The following is a 27,409-nucleotide window of genomic DNA, read 5'->3' as shown; positions in this document are numbered from 1 at the left end:
CATTCTCTTCTCTTATATGCCCTTACATCTTCCTATCACACATGTTCAAACTTAGGTAATTTTTGTGCTCATGGATGAAATACCTATGTATTGTTAATTAATTTGTTAGGGTTAGAAAAATATTTCTTCTAGTGTTGTATATGCATGTGATCTATATTTTTTCTTCTATTGAATGCATAAGTGTTACTTGGTGATTAAAAAAATATGAATAAGTTACATTTATTAGTATGGTAGAAATGAATAAGAGTGTTTTTTATGTGTAAAGAATGATAAAAATTTTAATTTACAGTGATCTTGATAGTAATGTCGAAGAGATTATTGTGTAGTTAATATTTGATATTTTAATGTGTATGATAAGTTAAGGTAAGTAAAAATAAAAAAATTAATAAAAAATATGTGTTATGTATGTTTTTGTTGCTACTTTTTTTATTGTTACTCGTACTAAATTTTTTTTTTTTATTGGAGTCGAGATCTTACTGTAACAATTATAAAAAAAAAAGTTACATTTATTAGTAACAACAACACTATAAATAATTAACGGCTTATAAAAAATTGTCAGATAATTTGATATAATTTAACTAAATTATGTATTTTAATCATAATAATTAATTAGTTAGAATAATCTTAATTTTTGAATGAGTCAACTGATACGAAAATTTTTATTACAGATTAAATAATTTTATAATATATTTTCTAAATTTTTTTGTAAAATATTTTTATATAAGTAATTAACAAAAAATATTTGCAAATATTTTAGCTTTTCAGTTTTGTCCTTATTGAGAGTGGTAATTAAGAAAGAAAAAGGCGATGAGAAGAGGGGTTAATGATAGAGGACAGGACTGTATTTCCAAGAGGTGAATGATTAACATAATCCTCTTCCATTATGGATCATTAATCAATTAAATTGAAGCTTCAATAATATTACAGCTGTAATGTACTCTATAGACATCATTAATAAGTAAATAAACGTTTCAAGGGTCATCATTCAAGGTTGATTGTTCTTTTTCATTTTCTTCTCCTAAATAGAAAATATTTTACTTAATAAATTAAGACTATACATAAGAAAAGTCTGTTTTTATTATTGGATATATATTGCTTGCATGCATTCGTAAGGTTCTGAATGATTTTATGTGAAAAGTGTTTACATTATTAAAGGAGATATATACATTAATTAAGTATAGAAGACAAGGGTGGCCAAGGGGCTATCCATCTATAATATATATATAATATATGTTGTTCAAAATTGAATTTTGTTTTAACCTTTATGACTAAAAAAGTTTTATACGATAGTGATAATAATATAAGAAAATACGAGTATTTATTTTTAATTGTCAAATAATTAATCTTCATAGATTTTTTGTTCAATATTTATCAATAAATGTATTATGAAGAAAAGTTTTTATAATTTAACAATTATTGAGGTTCAAAAATATTTTCATATACTAAAATGATTAGGAAAATTTTTAAGTGTACTGATATATTGATATTTTAGTGATTTTTAACCGTTGATCTTAATTATAAAAAGTATATATAATTAAGATTAATAGTGAAAAATTACTGAAACATCGGTGTACCTGTATACTTGAAAACTTTTCAAATGATTATTTTTAACTATAATAAAAAGATGATAAAAAGAAGGTAGCTAGTAGCTAGTACTGATCCAAAAGCTGTTTTCGTTTTTCAAAGTAATCAACCGGGATTTGTTGAAAAGATTGGTACGTATTTAAACTTTAGAAAATTTGCCATCAAATGCGGTCAAAGGTGGTGATTTGCTGGATTACTTAAATGTGAACTTGTTCCTTTTAGGGAAATATAAGAGCTTTTCATTTCCACGAATCTTAAATAATGGAGCAGGCTAATTTATCAAAGTTTTTAAATAAATATAATTAAAAAAGTAGTTACATCTTATATAATAAGTAGTGGTCCTGTTGTGATAATGATGAACGCATCAAAACTAACAATTAATTAAAAAGGATAGACAATGATCTTAACCTTGTGTTAAAGTAGTGACAAATATTTTTGCTCTAGATAGAGAAAAATAAAGTGGTAATAATAATTTCATGGAACATAGAAAAGCAGCTGAGAAATTTCACAAACTAATTGGCTAAGAGAATATTTCATAAATTACTATTTACCTGTTCCTTTATCATGCTGCATTAAAATTATACAAAATTAAATAAAAAACTATTTATTATTTGATCCATCCGTTAAAATTATACAAAATTAAATAAATAACTAATAACCTATAGTATGGTTATTTTATTTATGATAATTATAAACGAGTTATAACCAATTTGAATTAGTCAAATAGTTAATTTATTCGTCTGTTTCAATAAGTACTCGATTTAAATTGTAGAATATTCTACAATAAAAAAGACCTTTTTTTTTTCAGTACTTTAAAATAATTCTGAGCTATATCTCGGATAAAGTTCAGGTAGACCAGATAATTATATTTTTTGATAATTAAATATTTAATTTATTTATTATCAAATATTTTATTTAATTATATTTCATTATTGTTGTACATTTTTAATTAACAGTAGTGAATTGTAATTATTGGCAATAATGGTGGTAAATAATACAAATGAAAATTTCAAAACCTGGTTTAATTTTAATTGTTCAATGTGTGGTTGTTGTGGTGTGGCTTCATTCTTTTTTATATTTCTTAATGGGAAACAAACGATTTCAATTGGTATTCAAACCTTATAACATGCTTCACCATTTAGGTGAATAATAAGTCTTTTACTAATGATGATTAATCATTCTTATTCGTTCTTAGTGTGTACTACCATTCCAAATTTACTATCATCTTCATTCCGGGGGTCATATATATCTTGGACAAGAAGAAACATTGAATTCGGTGTAATGTTTCACTCAAACTTCAATTTTGAGCTGTCATTTAAAAAAAAAAACATTATTAATTTCAAATTTTCAATATTTTCATTAATTAAGTAGGTTTTAGATTTTTTAGTCCATAGTATAAATTACACTTGAAATTACTCAAAATATGAAGCACATTCACCTGGTCTTGATGAAGAAATTAAAGGCCAAAATGAATATTTTACTAATTTAGGACTAACTTGCAAAATAAAAAATTGAATTCGATAGATTTCATATTATATTAAAATTGAGTAGGTCTTAATTTAATTTCAAAAGAAGCTGATTCAAAAAAGAATGATATCTTATATTTATAAATTATAATGACAATGTGCGTGTCCTACACATGCCATTATTAACCGTTGCACTTTAACTAATAGGATTTAGGTACTACAAATGTTTCAGTCAAAATCAGCCTAAAACCGTGGCAAAAAAAAAAATCTAAAATTATTTTATTTAGTATTTATTAATTCTAACTAAAATTAATAAATTTTAAATAAAATAAATTTTGACTATCTTTTATTAATTATTTTTTTATTGTTAAATATTTTGCATAAAATAATAGGATAGCGTAACGGTATTGGCAAATGGTAACAGGAAGAATATTGTTTCCCATGCAAAGAAATTTATTACGTGCGTCCTTAGAAGTCAAGGGCTTGATGAAATTATATATTTTTCCAAGCAAGGCATGATTCATCGTTTTTTGACACAAACAAAAACATAATAAGTAGAACATTATTCATTATTTCGTTTTGAAGGAGTAGTGATATATATGATGAACTCCAAAAGGTGTTTATGGATCCACTCTTCTAATACAAACTAAAAAGGAAAAAATAAAAGGAGAAAAGGAGAAAGAGAAAGAACCAATAAAAATGCTAGTGTCCACATCTCACAAGAATTTTTAAATCTCATTTCTCTATCTTTTACAAATTATTTCAACATTGCTGAGCTAGAATCTCAGCATCCAAAACAAGAAAAACATGTTAGGACTTGCTATTAGGATTAGAAATGAGTTGAGTTGAGTCGAGTTAGATTAAGTTCAAGTTCGGTTCATAAACTTGGCTCACAGTTCACCTCATTAACAATTGAGTCTTTTTCTTAAGCTCAAGTTCGGCTCATTGAAAACTCACGAGCTGGTTCGAGCTCACGAGTTGACTCAAATAATAGGAACAACATAATCTATAATTTTATATCAATAAATTATAACTTAAATATTTTAAAAAATATTTAAAAAGATTAATCTNATATGTGCATTAATATATACATATATATAATTAAGACAGCTTATAAGTTAATAATGAGCTGAGTCGACTCATTTAATTTATGAACTCAATTTCAAGTTTAAAATTGACTCACTAGCTCATGAATTTAATTTATCAAACTATTAACGAGTCAAATTCAAACTGGCTTGACTCACTTCCAGTTCTACTTGATATATATGTCTTTCTTTTTCAAATAAATAAATAAAATAAAAAATAGAAAAACAAGAAATAGGTGGTCTCATAATCTCATTAGAGTTGATGTTGAGTAATATGGACGGAATAAGGTTGTAAGATTTTGCTCAGTCCCTTATATTAGGTGAGATCCCCTATAATTATCATCAATATCATTGATCTAGTCTTAAATACTTTTTTTTCTTTTTTCTTTTTAACTTTTAAAAATACAAAAATGATTATATATACTAATAGGATTCTTCATGCAAAACTTTCTTTTGCACTTGAAGTATATTTATCCGTAAGTTTGTTTTTTTAAAAAATTTTAATAATATATATGTTATAAAACTATTTATTATCCCATAAATTTCAACTGTTAAATAGAATTATATCCGAGTTATTAATAGTTATATAACAGATACAAGTCTATCTATATATGTTGAATCTTATAACATCTTCCAGCAAAACAAACATAGAGTAGTAATAAAATATATAATCAACTATATTAGATGAAAATTAAAATTAACTATTAAAATTATTTATTAGTATATTAATATAAAATATATATTAAAATATAAAATACACATTTAAAATGAGTTAAATTACATATATTTTTATATATTAACATATAGTAACTAGTTTTAGTGTACTGTTAATATTTTTTGGATAAAATATTAAATTGATCCATTACATTTGGGTCTAATTCTATTTTACTCTTTAAGATTTAAAATGTCTTATTTAAATCTAAAAAAAAAATTCGTTTAGTTTCAATATAGTCCTGCCATAAAATCAAAATTAAATAATTAACAAAGCTCAATTTTTAAATCGGAAAACTCATAACTAACCTCTTCAGTTGTTGAGGGGAGTTTTTTTAATGGAGGTGTCGATGGCATTGTCTTTGTTGTCACTGACGATTTTTTTTGCAAAAAGCGAATTCCCGACGATATTTTTTATGTGCTTAAACTAAGACTAGTGGTTTACGGAGATGCATCTGCGATTAATTTTGTACTTCTCAAATTTGTATATCTTTTCCAAATTGCTTTATCATTGCACTGCTGTCATGTAAAACATTCTGGTAGTATTTAATATTAAACTCATCGTAGGATTATATTAAAATTAAATGAAACCTTTTAAGATTCAAATAAAATACTTTAAATTTTAGAAACTAAAATAAAATTAAATCTAAACTTAGGAAACTAATTTAATACTTTATCCTAATCTTTTTTATATATATAATTGTTGAATGAAACGCTAATTATGAACACGTTTCTTTAAATTTATTTGCTTTTTTAGTCCTTGGGATTTGGGTCTACCATAAAAACCATATAAAGCAAAATTGATTAACCGTGTTCCAGCAATTGGTACCACTGGAAAGAGGGTTATGGCCAATGCTGGGGACAACATGAAGAATCTATTTGCCGGCCACTTTAATTTGTGTGCCCCTAACACTTCATTTCAATTCAAATTTTCATTTGATTACAAGAATGGACCAAAAGAATGCGTTTTCATCCTGTTATAGATTCCATGTAAAGTAGTACTGTACTATTCTTAATTATTGCCTACCTTATCTATTCATGCCTGCTTCCTTCAATTATCTCATCATTTCCATCTCATTTATATTATTTCAATGAATTCAAGAATCTTATAACAGTAATTATGGATGCATTTAGATTTTTTTTTCTTTATCTTTTGTTGTTTTTCATTGTGCATCTCAACAAAGTTATTATTAAGTTACATAATATGCATGCTACATAAAATTTCGAGGAATTAGAATAAGTGTAAAACATTTTATATAATCGTTCATGCTACGTGACATTACATGATTGAATACACGTATAAAACTGTTTTACGGTATATCAGAATTAAATTCTAAAATGAAATAATGTCAATGAATAATGATAATATGAACATATATGGTAATACTACCTACCTTAGTTTGTATGATTTGTTTGGTACTAAAGTTGCATAATGATTCAGTTTGACCATTCTATAATTGTGGAGCAAAATCTAATTAATTACAAGTTGATCCGGTTTAAATTAAAGAGAAGAGTAGTACAAGAGACTAGTCTTTTCATCAGTGGGAAAAAGCAATGAATTTATTATTGGGTTTGGAATAATAATCCTAATTAGAATCTGGATGTGGACCTTAAGAATATGATGATGAAATAGTAATAGGGATAAAAACAAAGATCTTTATTGCGGTGAAAGAATGGAAGAGGGATTGTGGCAGTTTCATGCTGAAATTTGTTGCTTGTGGGAGAAAAAGTTGGAGCTTGGCATGCTTATGATGGAAGAAACAGATAGTTAAAAACAAGATTCCTAATTAATAAATGCACATGCAACATTTAATTCTGCTGGCATCTTTTGCTTTATTTGTTGAGCCATCAAAGGACTCTTGTTGTCAGATTCTTTTGTTTTTTTCCACAACTTAATGAGATATCAAAAACAAGTACATGAGAAAAAGAATGCTATGTAATTCTTTGTCCTCTATTGATTCCCACATTGGTATGTGTCATTTTCAGTCAAATGCTTGTTTTTCTCCTCTTCTTTTTTCATTTTTTCCCCCTCTACTATGAGAAGCTAGCTAGGGAATTTTATTTTATTTTTTTTATTTTTTTTAAGAGGAAAGATATCAATATGCATCATCCCTTGATATGCAACGAAACCCTAAATAAAGTAAAAATGGTTATATCTCCCTCACCTAAACTTATCTTCAAATCACATATGCTACTATGGTCAATGATAAAGGAGAACCTAATATAATTAAGTGTTGTGTTTAATTAATGGTATACTTAATGAGAGATCAGTTATTAAGAGCTTAACTAACCAATATGGACACAAACTATATATGTGCCTATAAATTAAGGAAAAGTATAAGTAATCAACAATATTTTTGAACAATGTGTGAACAATGTGAATTAATAGGATTAAAAGAGTAAATTAATCTTAAATTTAATTAGTAGTATTAAATTAAGATGTATTGTATTTTTATTTAATTGATGGTTGTTCATATTGTTCAAGATGGTCATTGTTTATCTAGTACTCCCTATTAATTAATTACGGTAATGTTAGAAAAAAAAAATCAAAATTTATCTTATTTAACATCCATTAATTATGAAGACAATTAATGAAAGTTAAATAAGATAAATATTTAACTGTTTTTGACTAATTTATTTTGGTTGCGAAACATTTTTGAATTAATTATTTGATGCCTCATAGGCTTGAAGGAAACTCTATCTAGTATCTACTTATATAATCAACACATTTATGGATAACATATACTTAATATTAGTATTAAAAATTAAATAGTCCTAATTTACTCTAAAAATTAATTCAAGAGGTAAGAAATATTTAACATTTATAAAGCTAAATATTAACTAAAGACTTAGTCATTTAAAATTTCTCATAGTATTGGGAGACAAAAATTAGTCAAAGTCTAATAATTAATAATAAGTAGACTTCAATTCATATAACCAAAATAATATATATAATGCCATGGAAACAAATTAAAGAAGAATTCATGTTCAACCTAAGATAGGTTCACATAGAAAGTAAAATAATATTCATGCATACTCTACATAGATGCACTAGGAAGAGAGTAAAGAAAAAGATAAAGAATTCTAAGTTAAGGACAAGAAATTGCTCAATCTGTTTTTCCATTGCTATTCACGCTTCCAAGTCAATCAATAATTGGAAGTGACATGCATATCAAATATGATCATAATAATAATAACTAAACTAATGGGACACATTATTATATATTATTATCTTATATTATAAGTATGGGGAATGTAGATACTGAGAAAGAAAAGGAAAATGGAGCTTAGGGTCTGTATAAAGCAAAGAAACAAGAGTGCAATTACCCCACAGAAAAAGGGATATCTAAGAAAAAAATTAATAACACTTTCTATAAGCCCCCACTGCCCCCACTTCAGTCTTCCTTCTATTCATGGCAACCCCCCATGAAAGGAAGTTTGCATACTTACTCCAAATTGAAGAAAGTTGAAAGCAGCATCTCACAACTTTTCTTTTTTTTTTATTTAATTTTCTTTAATTAATTTCCTTCCTTTCATAATCAGAATCATTCAATTTTTTTTTTATAACTTTTGGTGGCACATCCTGATTTCTTGCCTTTGTTAGCGCTTAATCTCACGTGAGAATAATCGTCTAATTATTATTGCCAACCAAATACATACACGCTAATACTAGAAAGACCAAGAAAACAGTAATTTATTTTATTTAATATTCGTTAATTATAATAGTAATTAATAAATATTAAATATTAACTTTTTTTAAATATTTTTTATATATATATTTTAAATTTTTGAAATACATTTGACAATAAAAAACGTTAAATACAGATTGAAAATCAATGTTTATATATTTGTATATAATAAATACATGTATTGTAAATTTAATTTTATAGTAAAGTATCGTTTTTGTCTCTAATATTTAGAGTAAGTTCTATTTGTGTTTTTAACATTTAAATTGTCTTATTTGTATCCCTAACATTGGTAAAAGTAATTTAATGATATCCTGCTGTCAATTACACATCATGAACTTTAGTTGAGTTTTGAAAATCTCTTCTTGAAGTTAAAACATAAATATTTGGGACAGAACCGATAATCCACTCCGAAAAATAGCTCATTAAAAGTTGAAACTAATCCCTACAACATTTACATAATTCACCTTTTTAGGACATAATTGAACATAAACACAATAGTGGGTACAATATTAAAATCGAACATATCCAATTAAGTGAGATCTTATTGAGAATGAATACATTCAAGTGAGAATAATTAAAAAATACAATCAGATTTGTTAGTATAATTGACGGCAAGATAATATTGAATCACTTTTATAAACGTTAGGGATAAAAATAAGACGATTTAAATCTTAGAAACACAAATAAAAATTATCCCAAACGTTGAGAAAAAATGATTTTTTACTCTTAATTTTAATATATATTTTATATTTTTATATAAATAGCTGGTTTGATGATTAAATACTTTGCAAAATGGTAGAAAATATTTTGATACAGTGATGGGTACGTACGTTTACGTAGGCCATGCAGTAGTAAAGAGAAGTCAAAGTTGATGAACACGTACGTACTAGAGATTCTGTTTAAAGCCTTATCATCAGCAATAATAAATGTTCGTGGCTTTATTTGAAACGGAAAATGTTTTTCTTAACATACATATATTTGTGTGTATCGATTTTTTTTTTTGTTTGGTATATACTTTAACAGTTAATTAAGCTATGCACAAATCATAGGTGGTCCTGTCGGCTAAAGCATGCGAACCACTGCTACTATGGACCATACTATACGTTCGTTGCATCATTATTATATATCTATATATCTAAATATATATATACGCACACACACTCTATTATTGATTATTAATTATTTGAAATGGACCACGTGATTTCTTGTATTAAACTATTCTTCTTGTGTTGCTTAAATGGAGATAAGAGATGTCTAATAAAGCTTGTTCATTTTATGAATGATTGTTGATTGATGTCTTCTTTTTTTTCATATATTTTGTTGATATTCAAGTGCTGAAAATAGGATATATAAGTGAAGGTTGGAATAATACTTATTATTGAAAAGATGATAAATTTAGTCTCAGATGGTTTAGATTTAGACGTGTGAGAAAAAGATTAATATAACATCTGAACAAATAGTATATCAGATAGAAATAAATAAAACTATATATGAGGTGGTTAAAATAAATTTATGTGCAAACAATTTTAGTGTAAATATGTTATAGGATAAGATATAATAACATTGTTTAATTCACTTAGTAGCTGATCTTACTTTATTATGGGATAAGATTCTTTTGTTGTTGTTTGTATTATGTTGATATAGTGAAAACTTAGGTGCAGTCAACTTTACGTGAAGTTGATAACTAAGAGCTGTTAGATGATTTGACTAATTAATTTGACTAAATTTTCATCTAACGGTTCTCAACTATCAATTTCACGTGAAGTTGACTGCACCTGAGTTTTTACGGTGTTGATATAATATAATGCAAAGCAGTTTTGGGTTGAACTTAGAAAATGGACAAGTAAAGTTGGGAAGAGAGAGTTGAAGAATTGAGGCATTGAGGCGGCAGAAGGAGCATAATTTTGTTTTAGGCCCAAAGATACAATCAACAATGATGGATTGCTATTATTTCTTAAGAAAAGTTGTCAACTTTGTCATGAAATAGTGAATCATAGGTGTCACAAAGCCATTGCATATTATAATAACCATTGCATTTCTTTTGTGAAAATAACAAAAAATAAAGGGTATGTACTAATTACCATTTTCCAATAAGTACTTGTGAAATATGATACATTGAATTGAAGATGTTAATGATAGTACTGCCTTGATTAATTATTCTCTAAAGTAAAAGCAGATGGATAATAAATGCCTGTTAGAAATTAGAATAGTAGTTACCACTAATTACCAGTGCTGATTAATGTTTGGATTGAAGGCTAGCTAGCTTGCTATCAATCATTTCAAAAGCATGGTATGGCAATAATAGTCAATAACATGTTCTGTTTTTTCGGTTTGAAACCTCAAAACTGTTTGGGCCAAAAGTTATAAGAAAACATAGGTTTATATACAAGTATTGTGCTACTTTCTGGCCCCATCTTTAGTTACTAATGTAAATGTAAATGTAAATTCTGAATTGAAATCAGCACAATAAATGAATCAAGAAGGATCAAGAAACAAGCAGAGAAACCATAACTTGAAAACAATTGAAGCTGAATGTACAAACCATATGAGACCCCCTCTATGTATGTATAAATATATATTGAAACGCAATACAGATAGTGTACCAGTTTGATGCTTCCATTCTCACACAAAAGCATTTGTTATATCTATCTACACTGCAAAACCATTAAATTAACTATCATTTGTCACCAACAAGCTGTTGGATACATTGAAATTGGAGATATTATCTACCTCCTAGGCTCCTACCATATCTTCTTTGATAACTTGCCCTTAGAGGTGTTGAACAAAGACCATTCCACAAGTTAACTGATGGATCAGAAACAGCACTGTTACTAGCATCTCCATTCACAAGTGTTGTGCTATGAGACACACAAGAATCCTTTGAATTCTGTGAAGAACTCCTGCAAGCCTTCAATTTTGCCTTGGTTGATTTTGTCAAATTCATGTAGCTAGGCTTATGAACAACATCTCTTTCCTCTGATGTGCATGTTGATGCAGGGCTATCATCATACATGCAATCAGAGCTTATCGCCGAAGACGATGGAGTCGAATGACTTGTTGGAAGAGATTTCACTGAGATCCTGGTTGTCACACCATTCCTTCTTGATTGAACAATGTGATCATCACTTTTCTTGGACATTGGACTCTCCCATGGCTTTGATGCCATCCAGTGTTCTAACAAGCTGCTTCCTAAGCTCTTATTGTCTAGGTTCTGATGCTTGAAATGAGTCATTGCCTCTGCCTTAGAGGCTCTTGAGTTTGGACTAGCACACCCTCTTGAATGCTATAACAACCAAAGCCATGTTAATTGAAGCACATAGATTTGGCTATACAATAGTTTTATGTTGCACAATTTAAGGTAACAATATTTGATTTGATCCATATATATACCTGTGTGGAGAGAGAGTATGCCATTGCTCTATCCCTTTTGATGGCTCCTTCCTGCCTCATTCTCAGCTTTGCTTTAACTTCATCTGCAGTCCCAGGAATGTCACACCATCCTTGCTGGTTACATTAACATGGCAAAATATGTTAGCATCTCATTACATAATGTCACATAATCTTGAAGTAAATTGTGAAGAGCATAGAACACATTGATTATACCTCAGCCTGCTTAACTGGATCAGCAAGGCTGCGATGTTCATCCAACAATTTCTGCACTGCCTTCCCTTCTGGAGAGTTCCTCACTTTCCTTGCCCTTACGCGTGCCTGAACTCTAACAAGAGCCTGCATGCACCTTAGAGTAACAACCGCTTGCTTTCGAACTAACCGGCCTCGAAATATAGCTTGCAACCTTACCACTGCCCTCAAGGCTCTCAAAGCTCTCCTAGCCTGAAATTAAGGTATGAGCATAAAGATGTAGTCACTAGCCAAGCCTCACATGGATAGTATACAAGATCATTCTGAAAAACCCCAAATTTTCAAATGTTTACACAAGGCTTGATTCTAAATTCTAAATTCTAAATTCTAAATCATATACCCCCTAGAAACAAAAGCACCATCACTTAAATTTGGATCTATTAGATAATAAAGTATAAAACTTCATAGGGTAACATGCTAAAATTAAGCTCTTTTATTCCTAAACTAACATTGAAAATTGAAAATTGAGAATTTTTACATGAGATCTAGAGCACATTTCATAGTAGTTAAAAGGTTGAGATTTGATAGTTACCAAAAAAGCTCGAAAGACTGCCTGAATGCGTATGGCAGCCCATTCATGCTTGATGAGCTTGAAATCTTTGGGTGGAGCTCGAACAAGTGCAGCCATGGCAGAAGTGAAGGAAGAAGAATCAGATTTGTGAGAAGCATCAGCAACAGCAGTAGCACCCTTCTTCAATTCCGGAGAGTTCTTCCATATCTTCCACTTCTTCTTACTCTTGTTATCAGAGCTAACCTTCTCCTGAGTAACAGAAAAGAAATGAAATACAGGACAGAACAACCAAACAGAGCAAAATTAGGTTTACTCACTTGATCAGTAGTGAGAGAGAGCCAAGCAAGTTTTGAAATTTGAAATGTGTGGAAGAAGAATTGAAAATGCAAAATCAAATCTCAACGGTAACCATATGTATCTATAATTTCAAACTTTTTATGGGCCTGGCCCAACCAAAAAAGCCCAGTGAAAATAAAGCCCAAAAAGAGATATTTATATGATCAAAATTCCTTTTTTTTTATTAAATAAAGTAAACTTAATTTAGTGATAATAATGATACTAAAGTTGAATGTATTAATGATCAAATTGTCCAACCCTAAAAGTAGAATGAAAAATAATAAGGTCCATCTAAATTCTAACTATGACTAGGGAGATAAAAAAAAAAAATTTATCATTCTATTCCCATATAGACAAGTTTAGGGGAGAGGTGGAGTTTGAGAGTAGGTCTTGGAGATGCAATGGGTGCCATGCCAACAAATCTTCCAAGGTGCTCAAGTGCCATCACTTGCAGCTCTTTAGGGTACTCTGTCATGCAACCAATTCTTGGACCAACTCCAGTGCTCCACTTGCTTGCTTGTATTATTGCTGAGTTTTCATTTGTTGGTGACTCACTTGATCCCACTTCACTTGGCACATCGTCGTCTACCGGATATTTCTGCATGTAATAAATATATCAAATCAGATAACTTTACGTGAATAGTCGCGAATTAATTAATATTTTAGAATCACACCTTGACATTAGTCAAATCAACATGGTGAGCTTCCAAGAAATGTAAGAATTCCAAGAAATTCTTTGCTGTTGGACGGTAATGACCACTGTAGGGCCAAATAGCCTGAATATATAACATGTGATCGGATATCAATTAATTAATTTATGTAATATAAGTATGTATAAAACATGAATCATACATAATTCATACATCAATGAGTCCATTATGGGCAACTAATCTTCCAGAAGAAGTGGTAACAGCTCCAGCTAGAAAACTAGAATGTTGGAATTCTCCTTTCTTTTTCTGACCAACATACAAAATTCTTGATGGACTAAGAACAAAAATCCACTTAGACCCATCAGTGGTGTGAACAGGTTTCTGGCTTTGCTTATAAACCAGTTTTCCTCCTTCCACAATCATCACCTCATATGCTTCCCTCTCCTCCTACAAATTAAATCATCATCATCAAACCCTTAATTATAATTCCATAAGGAATATAATATTAATATTCCCAATGATTTATCATGACAACTTACAGGTCCAAGGTAAGTAATTCGTTGCCTTTGCAAGTTCTTTCTTAAGCATATTTCAAGGTTAACTTCCTTGCCATCTCCAACATCCAGCCTTCAATTTTGAAATCATTATGATTATGGGAGCCAAATTTAATTATCATATATAAGAATCGAGATTTAATTAATTATTACCAGTAAAAAAAGGGTTGGGAACTCTTGCTCCAAAACCAGATGTTGTAATAAAAGTGCAAGTTGTGGCCGTAACGATGACGTGGATCAATCTGAAAAATATGAAAGGAAATTAGTGACTTTGCTTGCATTGCAAGTAACCATGTATTTATATATATAGAAATTAAACACTAATCTTACAGCTTCAAGCCAGTGACTTAGAGCCAAATTCTGCGCCTTATAATCTTTGGAAAACTCTTTTCCCATCTCATCAGCCATGGCTCTGGCTCTTCTCCATTTTGATATAGCTGATTCTGTTTTATCGGCAAATTCAGAAGCCTTCCACCTGAAAACAGAACCTCCAACATTCGCTGAATTCGAAAAACAAGCATAGCCATAGACATAGGAGATTGATGAACAAACCAAAGCTCCTCGCAGACAATTGCGCAGTCTGCGAGATTTCTTCTTGTCCTGTAACTCCTGTAAACTTTCTGGAGCTTCACTGCAGCCACGTGAAGAACTTCAAAAGACAATAACCATGCTTCTGGTTTCGGTAACAAATCAATGGGGTGGTGTTGTTGCTTCTTGCACACGTCTTTCACTTGCAATTTCATGACGGATTCAAGAAATTGGAACGTGAACAATGTAGGTGGTAGCTTCAGATATTGTAACTTCCTTCTCCTTGGTAACGAGCTTGAAGATTGATGAAGATCTTGCTTTGATACTAGAGCATTCAACTTTCTATCCCTCTTGCTGTGGATTCTACTCTTAGAAACCGATGAACCCCAATGATTATTAGCACGCCAACTTCCTCTCAGGTACATTATTTACGTGAATCTTTGCAGCAAACTGACCTTGCACAACATTAAGAGTCAACAAAGAACAATGATAATTAATGTAAAATTGATAGTTGAGAGTCGTTAAATAAATTATCATATGACGACTCTCAATTATCAATTTCTATTATATTACATGAGATGATGATGTGCATTATGCAATTTTGTTTAGTCAAAAATATGTATTGATACCCTTAGAAAAACCATAGTCATCATTGCATGCAATGGCACTTCTCAAATAGTAGTATATACTGCACAAGTTTGAAGACACACTAGGTAAGCTTCATGTATTTATATTGGTGATTAACAATCACTGATTATTTATAGGTTATGATGTAATCTGATTATAATAAAAAAGAATCAATTAAATTTCTCACTGAATCAATATAAAATATACTAGATACAGTGTTAATTTATATAAAACAGTATGGGATATTTGCATTCATATTCGGGATTTTCTTTTGGATTTACATTTTACGAAAGGTTTTTTTCTTCTTTCAAGGGAAAAAATATTATCGTTACAATTTCTAACCGTACGGAAAACAATTGTCCAATGGGAATAGTACAAGAAAAATAATACGTTAAGACCATAAAAAATGTAGGAAAATACATTGCTGGCATCACTACAACTCTACAATTTGCAGGCCTCAAGTTTAGAAGAAACGCTTGGCCCAAGACAAAAAATTTCTTAAATGGTTTCATTATCCAAATTTTATTACTAAAAACCTAATTAACTAGAATTTGATTTTAATAACTAATTTGTTAACTTAGATGGTAAAAAATTATACTTTATAAATTATTTATTAACTCCTAAGTTATTTCTAAGATTAAATCCAGAAATATTTTAAATAAATAATTTGTTAACTCCTAAATTATTGTATATTAGATGTAATCACGTAATAATGCGGTCCAAAGTCCAAATATTTTTTTTACCTATAGATTATTCGGTTTGCATGTCCATTGAATCAACACATATACACATATATATATATATATACACATAAATACATGATAACTAATTTTATAGTTAATTTTTAATATGCATATAATATTTTTGTTATTTTCTATATGAATTCAACTAGGAAGTTAATTTTTTTCAGCCAATATTAACTTTTTAAAAATTTTTTAATCTTAAATTCTAACTTTTCTTCATAAATCATAATAGTTAAAAAATAATTTTATAATAAAAAATTAGTTATTGTTAATTAATAAAAAATAAAAAATGGATGTTGCTACTTCTCTTTTAATGTTGTCACTTTTTTTTTAATTCTTGAAAAATATAATAAAAAATATCATATGTAGAGTGACATTATAAAAAACGAGAGTAATATTATTATTTTCGGAAGATAATTCTCCATATTTTTTTATGGATTAAGATTCTCTAAAATAAAAAAACTGGTAAAATAATGTGTGTAATTAATTATTCTTAAATTAAAATAATAAAGTATATATTTATAAAAATTACAAAATTAAAAATAATTAATATATTACTTTATCACTTTATCAACTTTCTCTTTAATATAATATAAATGAAAGAGAAGGTAAAAGGAGGATATGATTTATTACCTTTACAACCCTTTGGTGGTAGCACACAAGAAATGAAGCTCCTAAAGAGTACGATCAAATGTGTGAAACAGAAGCTTGAAGCCGTACGTAGTTGAGGCACGCAATTAATCCCAACAAGGAATCTAGCAATCATGAAACACATGTCAAATTTCCCCTTATTTTTTCCATCTTCAAAAACACATACTAACACTAAACCTATATATATTTGTATGTATATGTATTTGTCTTGTCTTCTAAGCTTTTGTACTACTTTTATTTTTTCTTTCTTGTTCACTCCATGACTCCAATTGTTATTTTGTCTTATTACCATATATGTATGCTATGCACTATCACATAACCACAGACAATTTCATAGGATGACTTTAAAATCAATGGTTCTTACTCACTAAACAATACTAAATTACTATTCACAAGTAATGGGATGAAACACACTCTCTGTGCCTTTAACCATCTTGTGATTTTATTAAAGCCGCAAATGATTTTTTTTGGTATATATAATGCTAGAAATGTTAGATGATTAATATTTTTATTTATTTATCTTATATTTAAACTAATTTTCTATTTTTGACTCGCTGATCATTTTTATTTATTATTACTTCTAACTAATTTAATTTTTTTTCCATGAAGCAGATGTATCCCATAACGCGTGACAATGTATTATAAAGTATGTGTATCACTAAGACATGCATGTGGCTTTTGAAAATTGTAGGTGGCCACAAGAATGACCCCCTGCATGCTGGAAATAGTTATGATTGTGATGATGATGAACCAAAATGGCCATTACATTGTCTTTGTGGCCATAATACAATTTGGATGGAATGTTTGAAATTAACTGATGATGTTACGTGCATTGCAAGATCCCTGGCAAAATTGTTGGCATTTTGATGTGAACCCAAATGTGATCACCAAAGAATAATGTGATCAACAACTTAATAAGTCTTGATAAAAATCAAAATTCAAATGCTGCAATATAATATGATATTAATTAATTAATAAGTTCTTACACAAATGCTGAATTGGCCACACTCTATTAATTAGTAGAGTAGATACTTTTTCTAATTCCTAAAAAGAGCTTTAGTCTTAGTAGCAGATGAGACTACTACATAATCTGTTTCTTCATTCAATGGCTCAGATCATCTGTTCTCTCAACAACCACCCAGTAGAAAAGTTGACTCTAGTACTACTACACCACAATTAAAGTGAACACAGTAAAAGAAAACCTTAACTAACTTCATTAAATACTATTATTATGTGTAATGTATAAACATATATTTTTCTGGTGCAAGATTTGAATGTCTCAAAGGCTGTGGTACCTTCTTTCCACTTCATATAATTAAGTAGCACTGTGGCATTCATGATACTGTATATATCTTTCTTTCTTTCTTTCTTAGTATGAGGAATGGGGCCATCAAAGAAAGCATCAGTAGAAGACAAAAGCTCTGCATTCTAGGTGTCAAAGCTATTATTGTTATTATTTTTAAACTGCAATATCATATGATATATCAGATATATAATTATGATTAGGGTGCCTTTGCAGGGTGTTCAAGGCCTAAAAAGGGTGCTGTTATTCTGGACTTGTGGACCACCATATGTAGTACTACTCTCTTTTTAGACCCTTTTTTTCTTTCTTCAGAGACAGCTTTGGCTTGTATAGAAAGGTAAGCAATCGAAGCTACCATTAGAGGCAGAAAAAAGAAAGACAGTGAAAATCACTGACCCAGAAAGCTAGCCTCCTTAACTAGCAGTGCATCACTTGCTTGCATTGTGAAGCAAAATCTCTCTCTCTCTCTCTCTATATATATATATACACTCCAAAGGTTGTGATTTGTGAAGATTATTTTGGGAATTGCAAGCATTACATGCTTTGATAGCAGTTCTTCTCTTCCTTCTTCTATATATATGCTGTAGCAATCATCATGCCTTGCCTATTCTACTGAAAGGGAGGATTTAGATATCATCATCACATTCATAATTTGTGATTTTGACCCAAAAAGAAGCTGGAATGAAGGGAAGATTCTTGTGCTTTCTGATTGTTCTCCAATCAGTGAGTTGGGTTTCTGTAGCTAAGAGGCCTTTTTCTCCAGATCATGCCATGTCCCATCCAGGTTTCTTTACCCTATATACCATTTTTAGCATCTTTTTTGCTTGCATGCTATAGCTCCCAAAATCAATTATTATTCTATCCCCTCAAAATTGAATTCGCTTTAAATTTTGGTTCATAAATCAAATATAGTCTTCTTATATGATCAATTGTTGGAGAAGTGAAAGTTTCCATTAGCTTAAGTAAAACATAACATGCACCTTGAAAGATGGACTTATTTTCTATTTAGTGTTAAGCTCCTACTTCTCTTAGAACTTTTCTACCTCTCTTTAGCTATTTCCATTTAGTTACTGTGTCTAATACATTTTAGATACGACAACTTTTTAATATATGTCTTTTGTATCCAACTGTATTTTAATAAAAAAGAAATACTTTTTCAAACAGGTTTTAACAAAAGTTTGAAATTTGTATATCTATATGTCCGTTTTTTTTACCATCCTCATAGTTCTTAAGTAAATTGTGATCTGTCAATATATTTGAAGAATTTTTCACAGCATCTCATTGATCCTGATATTGTGTTTTATCCATGCTTAATGATCAGGTACAAATGAGTCAGCAGCACCAAAGTATCCACCACCCTATACTACTATAGAGTCAGAAAAGGTACGTGTGTTGTGCACATTTTTGTCTTTTACTTATTCTGACCCAAATTGTTTTTGTTTAAAGAAGATGAAGTCATTGGAAAATTGGAAAGCAGTGAAGAAAATAGGGTCAAGTCCACCAAGCTGTGAGCACAAGTGCTATGGTTGCACACCATGTGAAGCCATTCAAGTTCCCAGCACCGGCAAGCGCACCCATTTAGCCATTCACTACGCCAATTATGAGCCTGAGAGCTGGAGATGCAAGTGTGGTCCCTTCTTCTATAGCCCATGATTAATTAATTAATTCATTTTGTTCATATCATCATATCCAATTCAATGTATAATTTTATTTGCTTTTTCTCTCTGTACCAACCACATATGTAAAATACATGCACAATGTGTGACCAACTTCATTTGACTTAATTTGTTAAAATTAAATGTTAAATGTAGAAGATTTATGCAAAGATAATTGAGTGAATTTGTTAAAATAAAATGTCACGTATTATTGGAGGGGTCAGTTTGAACATAAATTATCGGCTACTTGGAAGGTGAAATAATATTATTATTAGGCCAAGGTTTGCGATATATTTACGAAATTGCCCTTGTTCCCCGCGTAAATGAAATCCCAGTGTCACACTTATTAGATCTCAAAATTCCCCACACACTCTCATTCATTCCGTTTCTCCTCAATGGCGCATCATGTAATTCTCTCTTCCTCTATCGTTTTCAGCTGATAATTACTGTTGCATCTTGTTTATGTATCATCGATTGTTTTCGAATTTCTATAAAGCTGATGAATCTGTATGCTAATATATTCCCAATCGCAGATTCTTAGTTTCGTAACTGATTTTCATTTCAGAATTCTGATCCAATTAGGTCGTCTTTTTCGTATTGATCTTTGCCAAACGATTTGTTAATTTGATCATAGAAGGAATAAATTTGATTCAATGCTGCAGGCCTTATTAGACAAGTAATTATTATATCATAAAGTTTGATGGACTATATATGGCCTTGAATAATGTGAATCTGGATAATGTTGTGAAATTATTGGTGATTGATATTATCTGCATATATGGTTTGATCTTTAGGTCTCGTGTCCGGCGATAAAGAATATTCTTCTTTTGGATTCCGAGGGAAAGCGTGTGGCAGTCAAATATTTTTCAGATGACTGGCCAACAAACAGTGCAAAGCTTGCTTTTGAGAAGTTTGTGTTCAGTAAGACCGTTAAGACCAATGCTCGAACAGAAGGTAACAATAACACAATGTTCCTAGGGTTCCTTATGTTTTTGTGTATCTGCTTGTATTAGCCATTTAAACTAGAACTCCTTTGTATTCAAATTTAATCACTCTTTCTACGATGTTAGCAATTAAGAAATATCAAAATTTTCCATAGGGAGAATGTAAGGGGGAAGTGAGTCTGCAATGGCTAGAAACCTAGCATGCTCTAAATTTTAGTGGAAGCATAATTAAGTGTTCTGTTTACTAGGTAGAAAGGTTGGTTGATATCATATAGGTTCTCATGTTTGTAATGCTTCTTTGATGACCAATACTCCAATGCATTGTTTCGTGTAATCTGCAGCTGAGATAACATTGCTTGAGAACAATATCATTATTTACAAATTTGTACAAGACCTGCATTTCTTTATCACCGGCAGTGATGATGAGAATGAGATCATTTTATCATCAGTTCTTCAGGGTTTCTTTGATGCAATCACGCTTCTCTTGAGGTATTCAGGTCCTTTTTTTTAGCTAGTTATAACTATGCATTTGCTTTTACTCATCAAACGTAATATTTTGTGCTGTTTACAGAAATAATGTAGACAAAAGAGAGGCACTTGAAAATTTGGATCTCGTTCTCTTATGTCTTGACGAGATTGTTGATGGAGGGTATGTGATTTATTATTATTATTATTATTATTATTATTATTATTATTATTATTATTTGGTATTTGCGTAAAATTTTAATTTATTTCTCTAAACAATTTCTGCTTTGAAGAATGATACTTGAAACAAATGGACCATTAATTGCTGAAAAAGTGACCTCCCATAACTTGGATGCAGAGTCCCCCTTGTCTGAGCAGGTAATGCAAAATTCTCAGTTACTTTGTGCCAGTAACGTTGCTTATTGTTTTAATTTGCACATTAGAAACATGTGAATTGCCATATAGACGCGAGGTTGTTGGATTTGTTCCTCAAATAGTCAAATTGTTATTGAGAATCTTAATCACATATTATCTAAGGTATATTTGGACAATTTGTTGTGTATAAATTAGTCTCGACATTTGACTGATAAAAATAACTGCGGTCTTCTTCTGACATTGAACTTCTGATATTGCAGACACTTACTCAAGCATGGGCTACAGCTAGAGAACATTTGACAAGAACCCTTTTAAAATGATGTTTTCATACAGAGATGTGAGTTTTGTTACATTTTGAGCGATATTTGGCGTAAAAAGAAATTGTCTTCTGATTTTTTTCTGGGCATCTTATCGGCTGCTTATATAGAGTCTTATACCCTCTCTCACTCTCTTTCTTTTCCTTTTTAATTCTATATTTCTAATTCCATTAATATAGCAAAGACTCTCTATGATTTATATCTATCCTAAATAAAATTTTAAGGTGGAAAGAGGAAAGCTTATACTGCGCTTACACAATTCGCTTCAATCCTATATCATTTATCGCATATGCCAATTGAGCTAACCTCATTCAAACTTCTTGGATATCATTTAGTTTCATTACCTTAACTTTCGATTAAATCTTTTGGCTTTGACGACTTTTTTGTATCAACTAACCCTTTTTATATGTTAGAAAATCTTAGCTTTTTACTTAATCCAAAAGAAAGTTCAATTACTACAAAATTGTGACTAATAACTGAATCTTGGATTTTCTGTTTGGAACATATTATACAGATGCTCTTTGGACATTCAAGAATGAAAACTGATTATTCTATTAATTTTGCATATAACATTGTAATAATTCATCCATTATTATTGGATAACATACTAAATCTCATTAAAATTCAGTTCAATGATAAATATTAAATAGATCAACTCAGTTATCTTATATAAAATAAATACACCAAACATTACTCTTCAAAATTGGACATCCAACAAATTACAAAAAGAAAATTAAAAAGAGATACTAGATTGGAATAACAAAGAGAAATGCTAGAATATGTTTCTTTCTCTCTTAATATGTCTTCAAGATTTCTATTTTAAATATGCAAATAACATGTTCTGATAAGAGTTATAAGAGATGAGAATTTACCAAATTATGATTTGAGCTTTTCTAACAAAGAAAACCAAACATTCCATAAATGGCTGATTCGCTAAATATGATTTATATGTATGAAATATGAATCCTAGTTTCGGCTCAAACCTCGCATAAAAAAAACGATAGTGAAAACAAAAAAGAAAGAAAAGAGATGGCCTTGTCAGCTTCGGAGCGAAAAAAATACATGCATAATGCATTTAAAGAATGAATCTAATTTTAGTTCCAACTAACCTCAAAATTTACAACATGAACTAAGAAGGCTCACATTTCCCCTTAGTCCCTTAGCATTTTTTCCCAAAGATTTGGGATCATGCAAGTGTTTCTACTTGATGTGGATTACAAAGAAATTGTAGTGTACTATGTATGAATGTAGGTGTCAGCATGGTTCATCCGCTGTGTAGACAGGTATTTGCCAAACTTTTGTGTTCTTTTTGGGATCATCGGTGAGGCTAAGATCCATGTCATCTTCTTTGAATGTTCTGATGAACGTTTTCGCACCCATCATGATAAGCCTCTCCACCATGAATAACTCGTAATTGTTCTCAATCAAGGGATCCAGGAGATGACTGTAGTTTGAAGAATATGCCATTTTGTACCTGCAAATTTGGATTTGAATCATCATGAACATCAATAGAACTTAATCTCAGCTGAAAGCTACATGGCGGTACAAAACCTTTAACAAGTCATTGTTCCATGAATTATATGATCAACGTGACTGGGTAAAATATAAGAACCAACCGCAACAGAGTTGTGTTATATGTTCTTATAGGTCATGGGGTAGACTCACACTTCATCCATTGCATAGGGTGTGGACTTAAGTGGTGTCCAAACTGCATATGAACACAACATTTTCACCGCAGTAGGTGAACCAATAGAAAGCAGATACAGGATATGATATAGCCCAACTTAAGAGAAAGTAGTCTCATGTCTTGATGAATGCACACAAAGAAAGACACACACAAACACAGGCATGCATGCAGATGAAGTCTTCAGTTCACAGCCATGGAGACTAGTATGATACAGCTATTGCACCATTTGATAACCCCACGTTACTGGAACTGAATAAATGACACACATAAGTCCAGTATGTAATGCACATCCTTTGATGGTTCCTTGAGTGACAAGTATTTAATATTTATAACATCAGAAAATTGAAAAGATCAACTTCAACCGATGATGAACATAAATATTCTAGCCGCCATATAGATTCCTATACTATACTACCTTTAAAAGTTTCAATTTTCTAGGAACCCAGGTGCACAATAGAACAGTTACCTGACAGCAAGCGGTGAAAAAAATCCAGGAGACCTTTCATTTGAAGCAATAAATAAGGTTCTTCCAGGAGGGACCCACTTTGCGATTCTGCAGAGTATAAACTCCGCTCGCGTATCCCTATCAAGGTGAGGATGCAGGCTCCTTGCTACTCCAAATCTGTCCTTCCTGGTTTTTATTTTATCCCCACGACGAACATGTATGGCATCATATTCACCAAGTTGTGCTTTGATCTGTGACCAGTAAGCAGGTCAGAAATTGAACAGTGTAACTTGGACATAGTTTTTTGAATGTAAGGCTATAGTGTGAACTCAGCCAGCATGTTATAACTATAATCACAAAATTCTCAAATTTGCAGAATAGCACTCGTATATGAGCTGCATAATTAAATTTCATCAATCAAGCCATGAATCAAAATCTTAGATAAGTGCCTGAATCACAAGTCCTGACAATCACTGCAAACATACATAGATCACAGTATAATTAATCTACAAGGAAAACTCTAACCAGGAACCTGTAAAGTAAAATATAATGTCTATGTGGAAGATTGGGAAAGAAGATGATGTCTCCAAGAGGACCTTGGCACATATTTCTGTATATCAAAAGGGCATGTCTGTACTAGGTATAATTTTATTTTCCTCGGAAAGAAGCAAAGGAAACAGGAAATTGCTCTACCTTCACTGAAATTTTATGAATCAGGAAATCAGAACATCAGTCTACCCATAATCTCTACCCTCTCTAATTTGTAGTTCATCCCAAACAGCTCCTTTGTTTATGCTCTCCTAATGGCTGTTTCAAAGTATTCACTACTACCTTTATGGGAAGACTCTGGGTATCAATGTTGCCTTCTTGCTTAGTACCTTTTCCTAGCCTTTCTTTTCATTTCTGCTTCAGAGGATATCTTACCTCTCCCCACGTCCCACTTCATTTCTTTCCACTCGATGAAATTTCTTTTGGATAAAAAATCAACGTAAGGAAAATCTGCTGCGAAATCCTTGAGTAGCACATAAATGAAATATTCAAGCATGGATACATAGAAGAATCTAGACAATAACATCCAACCCTTTGCTTCATTGAAAATTTTCACAAACAAACCAACAGTTCTCACTCACTCACCCTAAATCCTTTTCATTTCTGCTTCAGAGGATATCTTACCTCTCCCCACGTCCCACTTCATTTCTTTCCACTCGATGAAATTTCTTTTGGATAAAAAATCAACGTAAGGAAAATCTGCTGCGAAATCCTTGAGTAGCACATAAATGAAATATTCAAGCATGGATACATAGAAGAATCTAGACAATAACATCCAACCCTTTGCTTCATTGAAAATTTTCACAAACAAACCAACAGTTCTCACTCACTCACCCTAAATCCTAAACCCTCACCTATAATCTCTCCATAGAACACTGTAGGCACACTCTAAAGTATATTATAAAGCACTACCATTACAGTAATGTATTATTCAAGCAATAAACATCTTATAAAATATAATAAATCAATATATCTAGCACGAGAAGTTTACCAAACTTAAAGAGAAGCTTTAAAAAGATTGTGTGTCAGGTGGACCTTTTCTGCTGCATCTCTTAGTTTACGTGCTGCCATTGATGGCAGAAACGAGTATGGCAACATTTTAGCACTACGGTTGTTTCGATCCTTGCATTCCATAAACCTGAAACACATCTCAAGAAAATTGGAAATTTTCAGAAGAATAATGACTAGATAGAAGTAATAATCATGTTCACATATAACTGCCAAATATTAGGAGGAATCCTGTATGTCTATGGTCTAATAACATAAATCTCGAGCCATGATTTTACAATCAATAATCAAACTTTCATGAAATTCTATATTAAACATACGTCATAAGCAAACAAGGTTGGCTGACCTACCAAGAAAGAGGGCTAGCGGTTCTGTTGATAAGCAACAGACCTGAATAGTGAGTATCCTGTTTAAGCTCGACACGGCTAACACCCTGCACATGTGCAACTCCCCTGGCTCCCAGCTTCATGCTCGTTTCCAGAACATGATACCACTCTTTTGAATTGTCCAAAATCACGGGAATAGTCTCGGACATCCTGTCCACATCATACAAAGAGTCCATGGCGCAAGAACTACCTGCCCACCTATTGCCACAAACACAAAATTGCAGACGTAAATTTGCATTTACAAACAGTTTCTATAACTGAATCATGATAGCAAGAGCAGCTGCATCAGCTCCAACTTCCCATAGCAATCACAATACAACAAGAAAGCACAATTTAAAACCATGACAAGCAGCAATGTTTGTTCACCTCACAGATCCAGACACATGAATTGAGTAACGAAAAACACATCAACATTGAAGAAAGAAAAGAACTCACATTTCCTCAGAAGTAGCATTAGCAACGGAATGGTGAAGGATCCCTTTCTTGTTGTGTATGGGGTTGATGCACATCCTAGACGGCATAACGAAGGTTCTGCACGTCAATTAAATCCAACACCTCACAAGTTAGGTAGAGGTAAATAGTAAGATTGCAGAAAAGAAAAAGAGTACCTTTGGAGGAAGAGGGCTTCTTCGAGAGCGCAGCGGAGGCTTGATTCCTGATGGCCCAAACCCTCGCAGGAATCGCAGTGTTTTCCGGGGCAATCGATTCTGTCGCCCCAATATAGGTACCTTCGGAGTTGGTGGTGTTGCGGAGAATTGGGGTTTGAAGAAGTGGTGGAGAGGAGAGAGAAGATAAGGAAGATAATGGCAATGGCGGTGACTGTTGCCGCTAGCACCAGGATCGGGGATGTCGCTGATTTCGTCGCTTTCGATTTCGAGAACCCTCTCTGAATTGCCATCTCCACAGAATAAGAGACGTTAACAGCAACTTGTTATAGTTGATCCATGTCATCAACACTTTTGCATCTATCTTGAGCTCATCACAGAATCCTCGTCTTCTCAAAACGTATGTCTATATTTTGAATTTGGATTCTCTCTTGCAAGAAGTTGGTAAAGTAAAACAACAGAGTAAATAGTTAATATATTATCTTAATTTAAGAGTAACTCTTTCATTTATTATTTTACCAACTTTTTCATTTAAATATTTTTTTATCTTTATCTTTACACACATTACATTTTTCGCATTTTTTTTTATCGTACACAAATTTTTGTTAGAGAGTACACAAATTTTCGTAAAAAAAGAAGAATCGATCATTAAAAGAGAGAGAGTGTGGCCCATGAGTAATTTTTAAATTTTAACAACTTTGTTAAACTTGATTACTTAAAAGATTTGGACACCTACTGTTACGGTCTGGCCCAAGGAACCGACGGGTCGATCCGGCCCGAGCTCCACCGACCCGGTTCCGTGCCCTTCAAACGACCCGGACACGTGTCCTGTGCGACCCACACGCGGCCGCAGGACAGTGTCCTTGAGAACATGGGCCTGTCCTCATGGGGGGCCT

General features: G+C 31.3%; 5 protein-coding genes across 6 annotated transcripts; 2 read left to right on the top strand and 3 right to left on the bottom strand.

Moving 5' to 3' along the window:
- Positions 1-11,070: 11,070 nt before the first annotated feature.
- On the bottom strand, positions 11,071-13,008 carry LOC107461327 (protein IQ-DOMAIN 6-like). Its single transcript, XM_021129054.2, has 4 exons — positions 12,707-13,008; positions 12,139-12,366; positions 11,926-12,039; positions 11,071-11,818 (listed from the first exon to the last, which is right to left on the bottom strand). Exons 1-4 carry the CDS (start codon positions 12,800-12,802, stop codon positions 11,258-11,260), a joined length of 999 nt encoding a protein of 332 aa, XP_020984713.1. The 5' UTR covers positions 12,803-13,008; the 3' UTR covers positions 11,071-11,257.
- Positions 13,009-13,355: 347 nt separating this feature from the next.
- LOC107461326 (IQ domain-containing protein IQM5) lies at positions 13,356-15,178 on the bottom strand. The gene is made up of 7 exons (XM_016079814.3): positions 14,778-15,178; positions 14,556-14,700; positions 14,379-14,467; positions 14,211-14,298; positions 13,885-14,118; positions 13,696-13,797; positions 13,356-13,619 (listed from the first exon to the last, which is right to left on the bottom strand). The coding sequence occupies exons 1-7, from the start codon at positions 15,176-15,178 to the stop codon at positions 13,356-13,358; spliced, it is 1,323 nt and encodes a 440-aa protein (XP_015935300.1).
- Positions 15,179-18,407: 3,229 nt separating this feature from the next.
- Positions 18,408-19,829, top strand: LOC107461420 (EPIDERMAL PATTERNING FACTOR-like protein 6). Its single transcript, XM_052252379.1, has 3 exons — positions 18,408-18,861; positions 19,399-19,460; positions 19,524-19,829. Exons 1-3 carry the CDS (start codon positions 18,759-18,761, stop codon positions 19,728-19,730), a joined length of 372 nt encoding a protein of 123 aa, XP_052108339.1. The 5' UTR covers positions 18,408-18,758; the 3' UTR covers positions 19,731-19,829.
- Positions 19,830-20,049: 220 nt separating this feature from the next.
- On the top strand, positions 20,050-22,092 carry LOC107461389 (coatomer subunit zeta-3). The gene is made up of 6 exons (XM_016079865.3): positions 20,050-20,139; positions 20,527-20,686; positions 21,018-21,165; positions 21,248-21,325; positions 21,435-21,519; positions 21,777-22,092. The coding sequence occupies exons 1-6, from the start codon at positions 20,128-20,130 to the stop codon at positions 21,834-21,836; spliced, it is 543 nt and encodes a 180-aa protein (XP_015935351.1). The 5' UTR covers positions 20,050-20,127; the 3' UTR covers positions 21,837-22,092.
- Positions 22,093-22,809: 717 nt separating this feature from the next.
- Positions 22,810-26,944, bottom strand: LOC107461522 (uncharacterized). Of its 2 annotated transcripts, none has more exons than XM_021129053.2 (6): positions 26,517-26,944; positions 26,344-26,418; positions 25,873-26,106; positions 25,550-25,652; positions 23,987-24,216; positions 22,810-23,307 (listed from the first exon to the last, which is right to left on the bottom strand). In XM_021129053.2, exons 1-6 carry the CDS (start codon positions 26,804-26,806, stop codon positions 23,088-23,090), a joined length of 1,152 nt encoding a protein of 383 aa, XP_020984712.1. In that variant the 5' UTR covers positions 26,807-26,944; the 3' UTR covers positions 22,810-23,087. The 2 variants fall into 2 exon arrangements, with proteins under 2 accessions (XP_020984712.1, XP_015935528.1); XM_016080042.3 differs by having other exon boundaries at positions 22,812-23,307; positions 26,344-26,439.
- Between the last annotated feature and the right edge of the window lie 465 nt (positions 26,945-27,409).

This window comes from Arachis duranensis, chromosome 8 (genome assembly GCF_000817695.3).
Source record: "Arachis duranensis cultivar V14167 chromosome 8, aradu.V14167.gnm2.J7QH, whole genome shotgun sequence".
Classification (NCBI taxonomy): Eukaryota; Viridiplantae; Streptophyta; class Magnoliopsida; order Fabales; family Fabaceae; genus Arachis; species Arachis duranensis.
The sequence above is the reverse complement of the archived record's forward strand: the minus strand, read 5'-3'. Positions and strand labels throughout refer to the sequence as shown.